We start from the raw sequence: 21,493 nt of genomic DNA, 5'->3' as shown, positions 1-21,493 counted from the left end.
TCCAGAGTATAGGGGTTAACTTGCTGATTGGTGGGGGTCTGACCACCTGAACCCTTACTAATCCTGAAAATGCAGAACAATTGTTCCCATCACAGGCAGGAACCACAGATAGCAGGCACCAGGAGTGACAGAAATCACGGACGGGAATAATCTGCAGCAATCACAGGCAAGAATCACAGAGAGCTAGGACAACACACTATGGCCCTTTTCACACTGAGCAAGCATGTCGGAATTCCGCAGCGGAGAGCTGCCCGCCATGCTAAGTGTGCTGCTTTGAGTGAATGGGAGGGTGCACGCTCCTCCGCTGCCGCCACTCTCTGCTCAAGGAAGTGGCATGTCATCTTTGAGCGGAGAGCGGAGGAGCATGCACCCTCTCATTCACCCAAAGCAACACACTGAGCACGGCAGGATTCCGAGGCAGAGAACTGCACCGCGGAATTCTGATGTTCTTGCTCAGAGTGAACAGGGCAGAGGCTTCAACAGGGAATGTCAGAACAGGTGCAGCTTTATAGGGGAGGTGATTGGATGCACATCCAATTAGGGACGCACTTTCCCTTTAAGTTTAGCACAGCAGTCGCGCACGCCCTAGAAGGCAAGAACGCGCGCATCGGGCAGAGAAGCATCGGTCAAGCACCGGAGTCGGTCAAGCACCCATAAGGGTCGAAGAAATGCCAGCACCGGGCCCCTGCACGTGGGCGCCGGTGTCTGCCAGGCAGAGCCAACAGGGAGAGCAGCAGCTGCTGCCATGACATTATTTTGCATGTGACAATACAAAATATGTGAATTTTACTTAAATTTTTTGGCATGTTTTTTACTTTATTTTATTTCATTTTAAAGCTAATCCGACTGACAGCCGGTCCACCCTACAGATGACACATGCGCCCTAATTATCCCAGTCACATACTGGCACATCCATCTGCCAGAATGGCATGCAGATTAGGAAGTGCCGGTACATGATTCTGTGGGAAGGGGTTGAAGGAATACTCGGGTGAATTATTTTATTTATTTATATTTTCCAAATTTACTAGTGTCAGAAAGTTATACAGAACTGTATATTAGTTCCCCTATTAGCTGCTATATGTTCTGCAGGACATACAGCAGCTGATAAGGACAGGAAGACATGAGACTTTCAAATAGAAGTATAATTCTGTTTAACTTTCTGACACAAGTAAACATCGTTCTTTTTTTCTCTGCAGTACTCCTTTGAGGAGGATGAGGGAAATTATGAGCCCATCCTAACAATGGACACTCTGCTTTTGTTAGGTGTTTGTAGTTCTGTAGTTTATCGATCAGTGTGCAGTTATTCCTTATGTTAGTGTGTACTAAATACCGGTTGGAAAAACTTAGTCGGGCATGTTATGGTTTTATTAGAAAGAATGTGTGACGTATATTTAACCCTTGTTTGAATGCATATTTTATTGTCTATATGTTGCTTACTGTTGTGTAAAGCTGGCAGTTGGTGAAACCTAGGTAACATGGTGGCAGGGATTTCATACCCAAGACTCATTTTGGTCAGTGTGTTTACAGACACCAGTTAAGTTTGAGTGGGTACAAAACAGAAAGCTTTCCTTTTTTTCTATCAATTCCACTCCTGGGTTTGGTAAAACTACTGAACAGAAAGAATTCCACAATACTGTGTGTTAATCCAGCCTTAGGCTATGTTCACACTACGGATGAGACCGGCCGTTCCGACCGGCCGGATGATCTTTCCTCCGTGGAGCTCTGATGCGGAGCAGCTCGCTTCACTGTGTGAACTGCCAGGTCCTTCTGCGGACGGAATTCTTTGAATTCCGTCCGCAAATAATGGACCTGTCAGTTGTTTGCGGCACCGCATGGGAACCGGCCGGAGCGTATATGATGTGTGTACGCTCCAGCCGGGATCCCATAGCAAACAATGCTGTGTTCCACCCCGCAAATCTACGGCTGTAGTTCTGCGTCGAGAACTACGGCCGTAGATTTACGTAGTGTGAACATAGCCTTAGAAAGAACTGAGTTAAGAAACTAAGATGCTATATATATATATATATATATATATATATATATATATATATATATATATACAGTCCAGTTAATTAAAACCTGATATATAAATAAATTAAAGAAGCAAAATGACAGAAATGTCTTTTCAGGTTCTAATTATTGTGAAATAAAAGTGACTTTAAAGGTTATGGATGAGCCCTGCAGGAAACTGAGAGCCATAGGATATAGTCTATTAGATATGGGGCTGCCAAATCTACTGTCACTTTTCCTGCAGTTCATGCTGAGCTGATTACTTCATTCCTGACCTCAGGACACAACCTGTTTGCGAGTGTGAATTAATATGATGGTAGATCTGTCTTTATGAGCACACAATGACAAGTGTGTGCAATGAGTTCTGCTGCTCTGCAACAAGGACATTGATGCACTGTTGTTCTTTGATTTGCTTGAAAGGTCAAAGCTCAACTTCAATTGCCAAGACATCTATGAACCGTGTTTCCCCCAAATAACATAATTATAATTGTAAAAATAGCTCCTGCGGTCAGTTGTCAGTTCTTTTATTCTAAAGTTATAAATGATAAAACAGGAAAGGCAATTGCTGCATTCACCATCACTTGTAGCTTAGCTAATATATATATATATATATATATATATATATATATATATACTGTGTATATATATATATATATATAGAGAGAGAGAGAGAGAGAACTGTATTAACATAATAAACTATAGTTTAGTGTTGCCTGACCTTGTAATAATTATAAAAGAATGGTGTAAACATAGGAAATATTTACTGTATGTATTTTACTATGTGGAACATAAATAGGCAGCCCTGCCTGCTCAACACTTTATGCTCATCCATTTTAAGCCGCAGTATTTATTTTAAAGGTTGTCTGAAGGTCACAGTGGGTGAAAAAAAGATGATAGCTATAGCATGGTGGGCTTCCAAGAATTTTATGCAAAGATTAGCATGTGAGATGACCCTTATAGACACTTTATTATAGGGTTTTTTTTTCCAGCATTTGTATTCTAGACTTATTTCGTATTTACAGAATAGTATTTAATTGCAGGAGGTTGCAAATTCGATCATGTGAAGTAGTGTTGCAACAGAAAAGAAAAACATATGAAGGTACAGTGGGTTATGAAACCAACTTAGGTATTCAGTTTTACTAGAAGCCAGTTTACTAGAAGCCAAGCTGTTAAAGGTACTCTAACAACAGATTAGACAATCCCATCCTGTGGCGTAGCTACCATAGAGGTAAGGTATGCAGTTGCTATTGAGTCCATGCAGCATGGGGGCCCCGGGAGAAGATAGGAGCTGTCCTGTGTCCTTCTGCTTTACCCCTTATATACTGCAGTGTGCAAGTGACCCAATGTTTACTTACATGCTGCAAAAAAAACCTCTGACCTCTGTTCTCCACCAGAAGTAGTCTGCTCCTTCACCTATGTATTTAACCATAAGGGCTCCTAATAGGCCCTTAGTTAAAAACAGTGGACTGACAGAGCAAGTAGCCATTGGCTCTCTGTTCTGCCAGTCACTATTGTGGCTGCAGGCAGGATTCTGCCTCTGCCCATAAGAGATTTTATATTTTGGCCACATCACCAAGACTATATATATATGAGCTTTGAGTTGTGCGTAGGGGACAAGGGGGCCCTTACAGTTTTTTGCTTTAGGTCTCCGTGAATCCTAGCTGCCCGCTTGCCGCCTCCTTCAAAAAATATTCAGTTGTCACTTTACAGTTAACAACAGCTTAAATAATGCCGACAGGCAGATCGGTGCACTAAAGTCTATGGGGCCTTTAACACATGCAAAAAAATCATTAGATCATTCAAATTTAAAGGTGTAAAAGCGGTAATGATCAAACTACGAACGGAAAATCGTTCGCATGTTGTTGATCGCATCTTTTGAGCTGACCGCAAAATCATTGTTAATAATTCTCAAGTCTTTCAGTGTAAACACTCATCCTTCACAGTATATAGATACAAACGCAATTACGAATATCCACAGAATATATATATATATATATATATACAAACTGGAACTTTTTATATCGATTCGTCTTCTACTCTAAATGCCTATTGTTAAAAAAAGAAAAAAAATCATCACTTGTCCTTTGCAATACAAGCGATTAAGCAATTTATCTGTGCGTGTAAAAAGACCCTCAGTGCATCAAACACCCTTATTTACATATTAACAAAAGCTAAAGCTACCCAATAACGTCACAGGGTGCATGTGGCCTCCTGTTTCCTCCTGCCCTAATAGAATATATTAGCATGAATTAGCCGATGAGGAGATACAGCTGAGGAATAGATTGCAGTGCTGCGGCACACTCTTTCCAGAAAACTCTCCTGATTGCAGAGGGTTTCAGCAGTAAGACCTGCTGTGATAAATAACTTTTGACATGCCTTATTACATCAAAGGAGAGGACTAAACAGCATCCAAGGAATCTTCAAAAGAGCTTTATTGCATATGCTGGTAAAAGCAATGTTTCGACCACACTTGGTCTTTGTCAAGCATACAATTACAAGTGTCACATAGCATGGTATATATGTGTAATTAAAAACCAAAACACCAATCACCAAGTGAGGGGCTGGGAATGACCAATCTACAGTCATATTACACCTGAAAGCCAGATTTCCTAGAGTACTAGGAGCAGAGGGCGGAAGATATGTCTGTAGAAACCGCAGAGCACAGAAGACGGCTTACTGTACCGAAAGTGATGTTACTACAAAGTGTCTAAGTTTTAAATCTAGTTAATCATCATATATCTTAGTTGACCTATACTGTGATTAAAGTTGTGAAAATGTTTTAGAATTGGAAGGCCTAGTAAGCTCTTTTTAGTGATGCTTTTATGCGCATTTTCATGTGTATTGTTGTTTCACCTATATAAGCCTGTGGATGTGGGAAAGAATCCCCCTTAATGAGGTTGTTGCAAGGTATGGGGAAGGAGCAAGGTAGGTAGGTAGATCTTTAGATCATCTTGGTGGCCCATAGAAGTAAGCGGTGGTGTGTTGCCACATATTGCACGGAGCGACGGGCAGCAGATCGTCGCTATCATTGTCGCAGGGTGGAGGTAAAAATGAGCTCTTGGGCCTGAGGCCCAAATTGTTAGAAGTAAGTTTAGATGTGTTATTCCGACTACACTGGTGTTTTCTGCCCCCTCACTTGGTTTTTGTCTGGCCTTGGGTTTGTTTCCCTGTGCCAAAAAAAAGGAGTAGCAGTGCCTCTAGTAGATTCCTCTTGGGTTGGAGTGGTAGTTTCATCAGAACTATCATCTGTAGAATGTTTCACTTGTTCAATGTCCTTTTGGTGATTGGTGTTTTGGTTTTTAACTACACATATATACCATGCTATGTGACACTTTGATTGTATGCTTGACAAAGACCGAGTATGCCCGAAACATCGGTTTTGGACGGATAAGCAATAAAGCTCTTTTGAAGATTCCTTGCATGCTGCTGTGTCTTCTCCTATAATGTACCACTGCTGGAAATTGGGATTGCCAACTACACAGCATCCATCCATTCCTACCCCTGTCTACAAGGATCTGTTTCATGGGTGTTGTTAACACTCTATTGTTAGTTATACCTAATGACATTTCAAAAGTTATTTTTTAATAACAGGTACTCTTTGATTTAAAGGGAGTCTATTGGCAGGTTGGATGATCCCTGTCTGCTAATATATTCTATTAGGGCAGGGGACAGGTAGGGCACATGCATCTTTATTATGTTGATGTGCTGTGTCGTTATTGAGACCTTGCTGAGACCTGCTGTGATCTCTTTTGACATGATTGATGACATATTAAGTTATTTTTAACTTATTCTTACTCTTACTCTTCTATAGAACAATAGAAATAACTACATTTGGCCCAAAATGTAGGTGAGCAGAGGTATTTACTGAAAATATCTACAGACTTTTGGCTTGTACAGCCATTAATTTTCTATTAGAAAATATGACCTCATGCAAATAAAAATGCTCATAAAAATAATTATAAAACTCCTTATATGTCTGTGTCCAGATAATTGTAAATATCAAGAACAAGAAGAAATTGTTTTACTGCTGCGCTGTATTAAATTACTTTGTTATCAGAGCGTCTTATAAGTTTTAGAAATTTGAAACTGCTAATTGAAATGTTATCAGTTTAATATTTAGCCGAACTTCTCAGGCATAAACATGGTGTTTGAATTGCGATTAGTTGGAGTTAATTAACTATGGTATTATACTTTCCATGTAGTAATTGTTACTGCATTATTTTATTTATATTGAAAAATTTAATACAACTTTAGCTTCAATTATTCTTTGTGTATTGTCAGTTAAAGGGACACTTCATATAACCTTATTACACTTGTACACACAAAGCAGGACTTAAAGGGAATCTGTCATCCGCGATTCTTATTTCAAACTGCTAATACTGTTAAATAGCTGTTAGGTCAAGGAGACACATAATACATTTCATATATCTGTCTGTGCTTCCAGAGTGTACATTTTTTTTTTTTGGTGCAGAGTGAAAGAGGCTTAACCATGCTTGACAGTCAGTTGGAAGTCCAGCTGTGTCCTGTGCACAACACAGGCATGGACATGGATGGGAGAGGGCACTTCAGCCTTCAGCACTTCAAGGAGCTGCCATGTGTCTCCTTGTCCTAACAGCTGTTTAAAAGTGTCAGTAGTTCAGTGGAATGTCAATGCAGCCAACAGATTCCTTTCATGGGGGTGATGTATGACACAATGATAATCCCTTTGTTCTTCTTCTGAATCCTTTTGTCATGTACAGGCCCACCAGGCCCTGAATTAAATGTAATACAGGATTATGGGAAAATTAGCAGGAACCATAGCATTCTCTTTTTGGCTAGGTTAGTAATGTTAGTAGTTAGTAAGTAGTTAGTAACTAGGTTAGTAGTTAGTAAAGCACCATGCCCATTTAAACCCATACAGGTAAAAAAAAATCCTAGCAGGTAAAAACATGTAAACCCTTTCAGGACATTTTCTCTGTCTATAATTATTATATATTCACACATGGAAGAGTTGTTGCAGAAAATTCTACAAATAATAATGAGTCCCATTCATCTAAATGCATTTCTGCAAGCTCCATTCATATAAATGCGATAGTTACAGAAGTTTCTGCAACAACTCTGCCACATGTGAGAATTTCCTTAGCATTTATGAACATTTTATTGTGGATATATTTTCAGTGGTCTCGTACAGAGATGAGTGAATTTACAGTAATAACATAGGGAAGTGATTTGTTATCTCTGAAATCAACTCATCAGCCTGCGTCCATTTAATGACTGCCATTCCATGCCACTCCTCTTCTGGTGTTGGGAAAAGCTGGATTCAGTCCTTGAAAACTAGGAGAAGTTTACCAAGACTGGATATAGCTTTTCCCAGCACCCAGGGAAAAGCTGGATTCAGTCCTTGAAAACTAGGAGAAGTTTACCAAGACTGGATATAGCTTTTCCCAGCACCCAGGGAGGAGCGGCATGGAGCAGCAGATAGTTAAATGGAAGCAGGGTGATGAGCCAATCTCAGTGCTTCGTTTTGTTAAATCTTTTAATTCACTCATCTCTAGTCTTGTATTACTAGTAAATATATATTTTTTCAATCAATACTACTGAGAGGTTGTGTTCACCTTCATGCGGTTTTGACAACTTTAACAAATTATTGAACCAAATCAGTTTAGCAGTATGGTCTCATGCATTAATCCAGATAAGTCATTCAACATTCTACAGTTTCATCTGTTTTTAATTTTATTTAAAGCATTACTGTCATTGTAATAATGACATAAACACATCTTCTTATTAGCTCACTCAAGGAAAGACAATATAAAATCTATGACAATTACTCATACAGGTCATAGTAAACGCACCATTATAACTCACATTGACAATAAGAGATAGTAGCTAATATGAGGCAGACTAATATAAAGTATTTTCTCTGTACAAAGGAAATTAAACAACCAAGGTAGGAAATTAAAATCTGAGCTGGTAAGAATCATAAACCATAACCTCAGGAAGTTTTTTCCTCCTTAATTGGCTGATTAAAATACTAGATGGTCTGGAGTGAAATAGCATTTTAAATAAAACACATCTTTATTATAACATACACTTTCTAAACAAAATATTGCAACTCCTACATTTTACATCACAGGAGATTTTTTTTTTTCTAGGACATTCCTTTCTAAATCTATTGGTATTAATATTAAGTTTGTCTCTCCTTTGCATTCATAACAATTTCAACTCTTTTAGGAAATTTTCCTACTAGAACATATTTGTAACATATTTTCACTACTTCAGAGACTCCAGATTTCAAAGGGTGGTGTACTTTACACCACTGCATTTGATCATGGTGCTAAGTCATGTAAGGCTTGCATGCAGCTGCTTGGCCATGAAAACAAATGCTGTGAAGCTTCTGGTGGAACCCAGTTTTTGTGCTGATTTTAATCTTAGATGTGGTTTGGAACTTTGCGGTTCTTAAAGTGACACTGTTGCCCCCTATTTGCATTTTGACTGCTCTCCACAGGTGTAAAGGGTAAATGTTACAGCTTTCATTATTTTATATCACACCTCATGGTGCTTGTTCTCATAAAAAGTCGTTTTCATCACCTGTGGATTGGTATATGTGGGCGGGGCCTCATGGGCTTTGTGGCCCATGTGATGTCATTGTCGCATAGGCCACGCCCCCTCAGCAGCCATTGGAAGGGCCAGCCTAAAGCTCTAGGCCCCACCCCCCTAGATTGTCCCACACCAATGGCTGGCTATGGGGGTGGGGCTAGGTGGCGATAGGGTGGAGCAATGTGGCACAAAGGTCACAAGGCCTCGCCCACATATAACAATCCACAGGTGATTAAAAATGACTTTTTACCAGAACAAACACCATGAGGTGTGATATAAAATAAGTAATGAAAGCTGTAACATTTACCCTTTACACCTGTGGAGAGCAGTCAAAATGCAAATAGGGGGTGACAGTGTCACTTTAAAGCAGCATGGTGTTGGCGACTTTTATGCATTATGTACCTCAGCACTGCTCTGCAACTTTACTTGGGGAAATTTGCCTTTATCCATTCATTTGCTGATCGTTCATGGTCTGAACACTCTAACTCTGGCTGATAAAAACACTGAACATGTCCTTGTTTTTATTAGTGACAGGTACATTTTAAAGCATAGACAAAGGTAATAATAATTATGATAATAATAATAATAATAATAATAACAATAAGTAGAACTGAAGTTGCAACAGAGATTACAGATTTCTGTTATTTACTGTTAAAACCATTTGTTAATACTTTGAAAAACACATCCCGCATCCCTAAGAGCTCCTGTAATACAGTACTTTTTGACTTTCTACTACACTGCAATCTTTTTCTCCTATATCTAAAAATTGTGCAGTTCCCGTTGTTAAGACTTTTCTTTCCAGAAGCAAATAACTAGATTATGCTATATGCAGACGCTTAAAAAGAATGGGATGCTTGGAGATCTGCTCTTAACACCCAACATAATTGTTGATTCAGTTTTGGATAGTGATGAGTTTGGAAACTCAGGATTAGAGATGAGCGAACCAGCCAGGTTTCTGGTTCGTATGAATCAGAAATCTCGGCGGCTGACTCCCGCTGTCTGCCGGCTCCGTGCAGCGGGTGGATACATCATAAGGAACGCCTGAAAAACTGGGATACAGCCATTGGCATTGGCTGTATCCCAGTTTTCCAGGCTTTCCTTACGATGTATCCACCCGCTGCACGGAGCTGGTAGACAGCGGGAGTCAGCCGTCGAGATTTCTGATTCATATGAACCAGAAATCCGTCTGGTTCGCTCATCTCTACTCAGGATCAGTGCAAAAATTAAGTAAAGAAAAAAATGTTGCCAAACTTTTTATGCTGATTTTTACCCATACAGTATGTTAAGTATTTGTATTCAACTGTGCCTGCATGGGTTAATCCCATCAGTTTTTCTTTTTGAACTGATGTTAGTGATTACCACATTGGAATGCACTGAAGTCGATGAAATAGTACATGGTGTATTAAATAATGCTGATGTGAAAAAATAATGATCATGCGCGAAGATCAAAATAATGATCATGACAAATATTCAAGGACATCTTTTGCAAACAAATTTATTTTTTTAGTTGCTCACACCCAATTTAAATTTTTCCGTCATGCTTCCACTGTCTTTACTATTAAATTCAATGGACTTTCAATTAAAGACACACCGAAAGGGCAATCAGTCCTTCTGAACTAGAATAACAATAGCCGTCCTTGTGTAATGACAAGCCTCTAAAATACGAAATAACTGACATACTTCATTTAAAAAAAATAATAAACAGAAAGGAAAAAACATCATGTGAACATAGCCTCTGACTTGAGTTTCTGCAATGATTAGAGTTCTACATCTGTAAGGTCAAACAAATATGAATCATGAATTCACCATGCGTGTCAATGCAAAACTCACATTGACTTTATTATTGATAGGGTGGGAATCAATTCTCATTTAAAAATTGTTCAGAATGGCTCAAAATGTCTTTACATGTAGAAAGTTATACTGAATACATATCAGAATATTCCATCATTTTATATGTATGCCTGTCTTTGGCATTCCAAGCCAGTTATAAAGCTTTCATATCACTGACATCAAGAAGTACCTTCTGAAATTGTTATTTTCATAGCAATTTTACATACAATCTTAGTCCATATAGTTATTGCATATTTTATATGATTATTATCATCTTACAATATTCCCACCTTTTCATGTATTAAAATTATGTTCCAACCTAATATTCATGTAATTTTTCTTTGTTGGTAGATCATTTTAAGCCTGTCATTATAGTGTCGTACTTGTGTCATTTCCCAGATATGACTGTTATATAAAATGTGATGAAATTCAAGTGAATGAAATAAAGAGAACAAATTGCACTGCTATTGTTTTGTACCATAAGATGATGGTTTATATATTTATTTTTGTGCAGGTTTCTTAAGCACCGGTGATCAAGCAGCAAAGGGAAACTATGGCCTTCTTGATCTCATTCAAGCCTTACGTTGGACTAGTGAAAACATTGGATTCTTTGGTGGTGATCCTTTAAGAATAACAGTTTTTGGATCTGGTGCTGGTGCATCATGTGTCAATCTGTTGACTTTGTCCCATTATTCAGAAGGTAACCGTTGGAGCAATTCAACCAAAGGTATTATGCAGGTTGCAAATTTTGTCATTTTTGGTGTCTGCATGTGGCTGTGCATGACTGTATTGTGGCTTTGCAACTTTTTTTCAGTCTCTATCATATTTCAGTTAACAGCTTGGTGTGCAATTAAAGTAGTGACTGCATTGTGACCAATGTGTCTATTATTAAACTTCCATTGCATTTTTTTTGAAATGCTTGTACTTTGTAGTTACATACATTATCCACTTTGCTTGTCTTTTTTATTTATTTATTTTATTTTATTTATTTATTTTTTTTTTTTTTTTTTTTTTTGGGGGGGGGGTCAATATTGTATGAACCACACTGAATTAGGTCAATTGTATTTGCCATTCTTCAGTGGCAAGGTTAGCTTCTCACAAGGAACCTCGGCATGTAAAAGCAAAATAAAATTTTATTTTAATGCTGCTTAAGAAACATTATCTAGGTTAAAAGAGGAGTTTCAAGATAAGACATACTTACTGAAAATTCATGAGTGGAATTTATTACTGTCTGTGAGAAGGAAGTTTAAATGTTTTGCATGCGTGATTCCAAATTGTCAAAGCTTTGAACCTTTAGTCATATTTTATTTCATTTTCAGTTATTTCTTCCTTGTCTGTTTTAGTTCCACCCAATGGAATGGAATGAGGGGGTCGTGTGACCTCTTTCTGTTCAGCAAAGCAGGGTTTACATTGGCCTACCTTCAACTAAATATAGATTTGTCTTATATAGAATTACATGTGCATTTGTCGTCTTGCTTATTAGCCAACTGTACAATTTTCCCTTGAGGACAAGCGATGAGCAAACTTTTTAAAAGTTCAGTTTGGTAGGTTCACCAAACTTTGAAGCAAAATTCAGGTTCGGTTTGCACAAACTCGAATTTCCTGATCAAGCAAAAAAAAAAAATCCTATTTATATTATTTTAAGTGATTAAGCAGTTACATTCAGTTAGAATGCAAACTATGCAGGGTTGCAATCTCTTTGTGTGCCAAATGTTTTCTACCCCACGTGTTTTGTTTTTTTTGTGTATATTTACCTATCACAGCAGGTTTTTGTTCCAATGTTGCTGTTTTTCATTTCCAACAGCAACATTGAAATTAAAACATGCTGTGATAAGTAAATATACACAAAACAAGCTTTTGGGGTAAAAAGCAATAGACAAAATTCCCCTGTTTGTTTTTTACCCCATCAACTTGTTTTCTGTATATTTACTTATCACAGCATGTTTTTGTTTTAATGTTGCTGTTGGAAACTGAAAACAGCAACACTGGAATGAAAACCTGCTGTGATAAACATTCACAAAACAAGCTGGCGGTGAATACTGGTGACCCGTAAAAGGATACCAGGGAGTGCAGACAGGTATGTTTTTTTAATTTTTTTGTGTATTAAATTATGAGGCCACCATATTTATGACCTAGTTACAAATTTTGCAAGAAATTTGATTCGGTAGCAAACCAAAGTTCATAACAAATTTTGGTTCCTGATATTCAGCTCTCTTGTCTCTATTGAGGAGGTAACTCTCCAAAAGTTACAAATTAAAGTTGTTGTTTTTTTGGTTCTGTTTTAGAACACCTATTTCAATTGATGCATTAGAGATTAAAAAAATTAATCGAAGAGAAGGCTCTCTTCTATTTGTCAGAATTTGTCAGAAATGCATACACACTCAAGTTAATTTCAGTGTGACCTATATAGTACTTAATCCAGTAATGCTGTAAGGATGTTAAACTCATGTAGCTTGTTTTTTTTACACAGTTTACAGCTCATTGTTGAGGGTTCCAGCAGCAGTACACCCTATGTTGCAAGATCCTTAAAGAGGAATTATACAAATAGAGAAACTTTTAAAGAATAAATGACACCTTTAGACACCCTAAAATCTACTAAAATACGGGCCCATCTGGTAGACATACAGATGTGTCCTTTGTTATTTATAAACCCAGTAAACATCCTGAGATACATTGCATGAGATAACAAATATTTACATGAGTTTGTGACACTTAGTCCAGACACTGTGTTTGTCTGTGCTTGGGCACCCAGTGTCTGCTCAGATAGCTGTGATATTGTTTATAAAGGAGAAGTCCGGTAAAAATTTTGATTAAACTATTGTATTGCCCCCCAAAAGTTATAGAAATATACACTTATTACGGGAAATGCTTATAAAGGGCTTTTTTCCCCCGCACTTACTACTGCATCAAGGCTTCACTTCCTGGATAAAATGGTGATGTCACGACCCGACTCCCAGAGCTGTACGGGCTGTGGCTGCTGGAGAGGATGATGGCAGGGGGACACTGAGGGACACAGGGTACTGGAGGGACACTGAGCATCCCTCTGCCATCATCCTCTCCAGCAGCTACAGCCCCCAGAGCTCTTGGAGTCAGGTCATGACATCACCATTTTATCCAGAAAGTGAAGTCTTGATGCATTAGTAAGTAGTAGTAGTAGTAGGGGGCAATACAATATTTTGATAACAATTTTTACCGGACTTCCCCTTTAATTGATACATGAGGCAATATCAGTTGAGCAAACGTTGTATAGTTCTATAATGCAAGCAACTAAACCGCCACAGAATCCCGTAGTGAGAACATAGCCTTAGCTTGCAGAGCAGAAATTTGAAAAATGCCATACACAAAAGATATTTGATAGCCAGATATAGTGCTAATCCTCATGTACACACAGGAAAGCTTATCTTGAAGAGTCACTTGAAATGACAGGTATGCTTTAACTAAACTAAAAGAAAGATACGTTTTTACACAACTATACACAGATTCTAGTTGCAAATTCAAATGTTATGTACAGAGGCGTAGCTAGGATTCATGGGGCGTGCCGGCATTGTCCATAGAACTACAGCTGTGTCCGAGACTTCTCTGCTCTCCCTGGCCAGACGGCACAGCTGACAGTGATTATCATGTACTGACCAATTAGTTTGGGGTCTGGAGTCTCCCAAGTCCCCAATCACACCCTGGGGCTTGGACTCCAGCCTCCATAAAACTACTCCCATCATCATCCCCCTTTCCTGGGATAGAGCCTCAGTGTCAGCCTGAGTGTCACTAGGCTAGCGTTTGTATCCTGGTTATGTATGCCCTGGTTTCTATAACTTCTGGATTGGCTTCCTGATGATTCCCCCCCACCTTCTGATTTTTTACCGCTCTAACCTTGACCGTTAGTTTCTGACCCGGCTAGACGACTATGTATTTATTGTGTTTGTTTGTTCTTTCTTCGTTTCTGTGTTACACTCATAAAGACTAGGCACTGTTGCCCAGTTGCCCGCTGCTGCCTAGGGCAGTTTTTGGTAAGCAGGCAGGGACAGCAGGGCGGGTGCCAGTGCAAGGGCCTCATCTGCCTTGTGTCCATCAGTCCCAACCTAACAGAATGTCATGCCATGCAAGTTCCTATTGAGTACTTTAGAATAAAATGGGCATTACATAGCCTCCTTGTTAAAGATGTGTCCATATTACAGCATGCTATCAGAACACTCAATCTAATTTACACATCTTTCACAGGGTGTCTGCAAAAAGACATTATAGAAGAGATGTGACCATATTATTTTGTTGCTTTTAATGCTTAAAACCACACCTCTCAGGATATGTTAAGTTAAAGACAAATTAACAATGAGCACATCTGTATGGATAAAGATTCTCCAGTTTTTTATAGTGAAAAAAAATTCTGAATCTATGGTGAAGTACCTAAAATATTAAAAGGATTGTGCAGGATGAAAAAATATGGACAAGTGTGGTGCTGTTTTAAGAAAAAGAAGCACACAGTTGTCAATCTAATAATGTACGATTGAAGATTGAGTTTCTTGCTAAAGTGAAAGAATAAACTGTATGGCTCTTTCTACTTTCCCATTAGTTTCACATACACCCATACTGTACCTAATCCCTTTAATATGATGTTATTACTGTGCTATAAAGGGTCAGAAATATTGCTAGCAAGTAATCATGAGTGAAGCACCTGAAGTCTGTTTTAACAGGTTTCCTTTGAATTGGCCATTAAATTTGATTTGGTTTTGACAGTTTAGATTCAGCTCTGCATTTAATGGGCCAGGAGTAGTGTGCCAGTCTAGTGAGTAGAAGGAGGTAAGTGGCAATGCATTAGGTTGTCACTTACCTAATTTGGCCAGACAGTTAGCAGTGATGCATATTACTTCTGTCTTTGACAGGTGCCCCTGCTTCTTCACACAGTTTGTGTGGCACTTTTAACTCTGGCACCACATAAACTATGTAATGAGAAGAAGGCATACATTAAGTAACATTGCCATTTATCTCCTCTTGCCAATGGACAGTAAGCAGTGATGCATAGCAAAATGAAAAAAGTGCTTGCTCCTCTGCATAGTCCTGTTGCTAAGAGCAGTGAATATAAACTAATTAGGAGTTTTTCAGTATTAGAAAAACATGGCTACTTTCTTCCAGATGTGTAGAGAAAACAAAAAGGACAGAGAAGGCACCTTGTGTAATCCCGTGACATATATATATATATATATATATATATATATATATATAGTAGTATAAAGAGGTATAGATGTGCTCTCATCTGGCTGCCACTTGGGCTTTATGCATTTAGCCCCTAATAGGGGTAGTAGACGAATCCTAGGAGAGGGCTGCCAGCCGGATGCTTCATGTACACGGGATGCTCCCTAAGAAAGGAGCCTGTAGTGGAAATAGCAAAGAAGAAAGAAAAGCCATAAAGATGTATCCTGGCGCTGACACTCAAATAGGACACTAGTAGGTATTGTGGAAAATCGTGAGTAGAATATCTTGTAATAATTTAATGATAGAGAGATATGAAAGTAGATGTACTGGAGAGTTGTATACTGCAGGATGTATTTTACTGTATAAAGGGAGAGCATCGGTCTACGTTAGAAGTGTCATACAAGCCTGGAGAACAAGCTTAAAGCTGCACATCTCACCCATGTATGATACTAAAGCTTTTCAGCTACATTAAAAACCAACATCAGATGTTTGTATATAATTTGTTCAAACCATATTGCCTCATGTACCACGTGCAGGTCTTCTTATATACATGAGCCCATACTGAGGTACTATATTCACTGTCCCCTCTGCAATCTGAGGAAAGGAGACTGCAACTCCCGAAACACCTTATTGCTGTTTTTAAGTGTTTTATTGAGTATATACAATAAACCACTTTTCATTTTTATTATGATCCTGTGGAAGATTTAAAGGATCCAGGATACATCTTTGTGGATTTTCATTCTCCTTCACTACTTTCTTCCTGAGACAATAGGAACACTGGATAACCCTTTTAAGCAGTGATACAATGTGTGGCTATGTTCACACAATGTCTTTTCTGCTCCGTTTAAAAGGACGTCCGTTATTTTGAGTGTAAAATAACGTCTGTTATTTAGCTGTCTGGCCTCCCCCTAGTGCAATGACTGGTGTTTGCACATTATTTTAGTTTGGGGTTACTATTTGGCCTTTGGTAGTGGCTTAATTGAAAAGTCTATTGAATTTAATAGTAAAAATGGAGAAAGAACGGTGACAAAAGAAAAACAGTGTGTGAACAACTAATAAAAACGCGCGCTGTTTGCAAAAGACGTCAGAAAATAATGATCATGTTCATTTTGACATCCATGCATTGCCATTGCTGTCAGTTAAATCTCCGCAAAAACTGAAGTTTTTTTAAATATGAAAATTGGCCGCCTTTTCAAAATTTTTGACAATGTGTGAACATAGCCTGTGCCTGCTGCTCAGGTGACAGGAGTCCTTGCTTTTGCCCAGTTTTGTCCATATGAATCACAAACTTTCAGTTTGTATTACTAGTTCTAAATTAACATGCTTAGCTCAGTTAATAAGTAGCTGAGGCTTGTAAAGGTTTGTAGTTTGTTAGGTTGTATTTCTTTTGCAGAGGTTTGCTTCTCAAGACCCCATTTCACATGCAAGGACATTTTTGTGTACACAATACTTTGGTAATAACATTAGTCTATGTATAGAATTGAATTTACCTGCACTCCTGCTACTAGTAATTTTAATTACAATGATGAAAGCAGTCATTTAGGAGCACTTTTGTCTTTGTTTATACAGATAAGTGTTATATAAGTGAAATATATTTATAGGATTGACTTTGGAAAAAGAAAAGGAAAAAGTTTCCTTTAAAAAACAGAACAATAGCTTAGCTTGAAAGGAAGTCGGAACTTTCATTAATATACCGATAATATTTGAATTTGCATAAAAGTATTTAAAAAATGCAAAATATGTATTAAAAGGTTATAGTTCCTATATTATTACCACTGTACGGTCATTTAGAATGTTAAACTACATTACATTGCATGTTATTCTGCACAGAAATATTTATTATTTATTATGATGGCATGTTTAGCATGAGTCCTACTGAATGTGATGCTGAGGAGATAAGTATATTTGAGAAATATATCATTATGTGTTCTTAATGTTTTTTTTTTTTTTTTTTTGGACACAGGTCTTTTTCAAAGGGCGATTGCACAAAGTGGAACTGCCCTATCCAGTTGGGCAGTAAGCTTTCAGCCTGCCAAATATGCCCGGATTTTAGCAACTAAAGTTGGATGCAATATGACTGATACTGTAGAACTTATAGAATGTCTACAGAAAAAACCTTACAGAGAACTTGTGGACCAAGACATACAGCCAGCAAGGTATCACATTGCCTTTGGACCAGTAATAGATGGCGATGTAATTCCTGATGATCCACAGATTCTTATGGAACAAGGCGAATTTCTCAATTATGATATCATGTTGGGTGTAAACCAAGGAGAAGGACTTAAATTTGTTGAAAGTATTGTAGACCATGAGGATGGGATCTCTGCAAGTGACTTCGACTTTGCAGTTTCTAATTTTGTTGACAACTTATATGGATATACAGAAGGAAAAGATATTATGAGGGAAACCATCAAATTTATGTATACTGACTGGGCAGATCGACACAATCCTGAAACACGAAGAAAAACATTGTTGGCATTATTTACTGACCATCAGTGGGTTGCACCAGCAGTTGCAACTGCAGATCTGCACTCAAACTTTGGTTCTCCTACATATTTCTATGCCTTTTACCATCATTGCCAATCAGATCAAGTGCCTGCTTGGGCAGATGCATCCCATGGGGATGAGGTCCCTTATGTATTTGGAATCCCTATGATTGGACCTACAGAGCTATTTCCATGCAATTTCTCCAAAAATGACGTTATGCTAAGTGCGGTAGTAATGACATATTGGACAAACTTTGCTAAAACTGGGTAAGTAACATTTCTTTGTAGAACTGACATGTTACATGTGTAATATATTGATATTTACAAGAGTAATATAATGTACTATATTGGTAATGTTGTGGTGAAATAGTGCAATGATATTTTTTAACAGTCTGTCCAATATGAATGTCCAACTTCCCTTTACATTTGTCCCACTCAGTGGCTCTCCCTTGCAACCCCATTGCATTACATATGGCTCCTTGATTATGAGGATTTTGGAGGTTCTGGTATTGCCTCTCATCCAATGATGGGAAAACCTATTTAATTTTATAATTATTTTCAATGTTTTCCCCTTGATGTTGGCTTAAAATCAATATGGTGAGGTATGATTTGCTTGACTGTACTTGCAGCATTGACTAGTCGAGGGAAAGAATTGAACACGTTCATTTAACATGTCCAGTTCTTTTTGGTTATTATACAAAACAAGTAATGTAAAATAACGTATTACAAGTTTTATCATGATATATTTGATGTTTTTTATCTGCTTTATGCCTTCCATTTACTACTTTTTATTGTGTGATTTAGTATTGTATTTTTCTTTTAGGGACCCAAATCAACCTGTTCCACAAGACACAAAATTCATCCACACAAAGCCAAATCGTTTTGAAGAAGTTGCTTGGACTAGATATTCACAAAAGGACCAACTTTATCTGCACATTGGATTAAAACCAAGAGTTAAAGAACATTATAGGGCTAACAAAGTAAACCTTTGGCTAGAACTTGTTCCACATCTTCATGTTATTAATGATCTCACCACAACTAAAGGGCCATCTACAGATATCACTTCGAGACCAACAAGGAAAATCCTTGTACCTGTAACTTCAGCCTTCCCTACCATCAACGAAGATAACTTCAAACAACAGCCTAGTCCTTTTTCATTGGAAAGAGACTATTCTACAGAGTTAAGTGTCACTATTGCTGTTGGAGCATCTCTACTTTTTCTTAATATTTTGGCATTTGCTGCCTTATATTACAAAAAGGATAAAAGGAGACATGATGTGCATAGGAGATGTAGTCCTCAGCGCAACACTACAAATGACATAGCCCATGCACAAGAAGAAGAAATTATGTCTCTGCAAATGAAGCACACAGACTTGGACCATGAATGTGAATCTATCCACCCTCATGAAGTTGTTCTACGAAATGCTTGTCCTCCAGACTACACACTGGCAATGCGAAGATCCCCAGATGATATTCCCTTAATGACCCCTAATACTATAACAATGATTCCTAATACTATACCAGGGATTCAGCCCATACATGCCTTCAATACTTATACTGCAGGACAGAATAACACACTTCCCCATCCCCATCCACACCCACATCCGCATCCACATTCACATTCTACAACCAGAGTATAGCCAGACTAGATGGAATACAGACTTTATTTTTGATGTATTACAGTAGTTGACCTTATTGGAAATTTCTTGGATTTTCAACCCCACAGAACTTGCATTATTTAAACATGGAGGATTAAAATGTGCATAATGCATATACATATCAAAAACATTTTGGAATTTTGGAAAAAAAAAATGTAAATAATCAAAATGGACAAAAACAGCAATTGAAATAATTGTTGTGAATGATAGTGTTTTTTTTATTCATATTCAACTTTTTTTAGGATTTATGTTACAAATTGGCTTTAGGCATGTGCTACAAAAAAGAGAGGACAAAGACTAAAAATGTATTTATATGCACAAGGGACTCACACATGGAATGTCTGATATTTTTCACCTTTTTGTTTTTAACTGTTTTATTGTGTAGATCATATATAAGTGCACAAAGCACCAATGCTGTTAAGGCCTTAACTTGGGGCCCCATTCTATAAACTGCCAATAGAACAAAAGAGGTTTTAAGTCCTGGCAGGTATAACATTATCACTTAAGTGCTGTCACTATCAATTGTGGGAATAAAGGAAACTGGATATTTTTAGCACGAAGAGCATGATAATTTGTATGCGAGGTGGCTGTGCTGCTGAATAAGCCACTATTAAAATTGTTCTCATCCCATTAGATATTAATTTTTATTTATTTAAGAAAATAATATGACATGAATTGGCAAATCTTAAAGTTTTTTTTTTTTTTTTTTTAGGATAAGGTTACCAAATTTCAACAATTTACTGTATTGTCCTCAGTTTTAATCTGAGCTAGAAACAAAAGGTGCATATTTTAGCAAGAGAAACCCCTTACTGGTGTAAGTCCCAAAGGATATGTCTATTCAAATATAAATTACATTTTCATTCAGTCTGAACAAATTCCAGAAATATATGTTTTATGGTAAATGAGAATGATTTTATATGGTATAGTAAGATCTGATGCAATTGATAATAATGGTAAGTAACAATGCGTCCAAAGAAAACTTGAGTAATTGTCCCACTACTGATATTTTTTCTAACATGTTTCTCATGTTGCATGTCCACGTGTTAAAAATTAAACTTTTTTCTTTACCACTGTAAATTTATTTTATATTGATGTTACCTCACAGCAGTATATAAGTAAAATGTATACATATGTAGATACAAAGAATACACTATTATGAAGGGTGCCAACAGAATTTATAAACCCAGATCTGCCTCTGTAATTTTATACTACTATTATCCAACCACAGAAATATGACTTTCCCTCATGTCTATCAGGAAAGATATTTATCACAGTCTTTTCAAGGTGTTTGTATATGTATCAGATGTACATTTATATGGAAAATGATAGAGGTGGACTTAAGAGCACATCACTAAGAAATAATTTCTCTCTTACCTGTATATTTCTATTAGACAACAGTTAATGTGCTTTTATTTTATTATTTTTTTTTATTTCTTTATTTCCTTTTTTTTTTTTTTTACATTTCCAAAATTAGTAATTTTGATAGTTTGTAAGATAATGCAAATATGTTTCTCTGACAAACTAACTGCAGTAACTTTCTTTTCAGTTACTCTTTTTAAAAAATAAAAGCTTATTACACACAAAATTGTATATTACTTAATGGAAATTACTTTGTACTTCTTGGCTAGGATTCTGGTCATTGAGTGAAATAAAGATAATCTGGATAAATCATATTATTCCAATGCTGAAAAGACTTAATTTTGCTCATTAAAGAGCTAATGTGTTGATTACTGTTTTGTCATTTAATTT

General features: G+C 37.4%; 1 protein-coding gene across 3 annotated transcripts in view; it reads left to right on the top strand.

Annotated features, from left to right (window-relative positions):
* The window catches only part of NLGN1 (neuroligin 1), a 384,318-nt gene extending 363,173 nt beyond the window's left edge, over positions 1 to 21,145 (top strand). For all 3 annotated transcript variants that reach the window (XM_069975172.1, XM_069975171.1, XM_069975173.1), the window contains 3 exons: positions 10,931 to 11,143; positions 17,564 to 18,353; positions 18,910 to 21,145. In XM_069975172.1, the coding sequence (XP_069831273.1) occupies positions 10,931 to 11,143; positions 17,564 to 18,353; positions 18,910 to 19,726 (1,820 nt within the window). In that variant the 3' untranslated portion in view covers positions 19,727 to 21,145. The remainder of the gene's footprint in view (positions 1 to 10,930; positions 11,144 to 17,563; positions 18,354 to 18,909) is intronic.
* Positions 21,146 to 21,493: the final 348 nt, after the last annotated feature.

Source organism: Dendropsophus ebraccatus, chromosome 6, assembly GCF_027789765.1.
Source record: "Dendropsophus ebraccatus isolate aDenEbr1 chromosome 6, aDenEbr1.pat, whole genome shotgun sequence".
NCBI classification, from domain to species: domain Eukaryota; kingdom Metazoa; phylum Chordata; class Amphibia; order Anura; family Hylidae; genus Dendropsophus; species Dendropsophus ebraccatus.
This window is presented reverse-complemented; position numbering and strand designations above follow the sequence as displayed.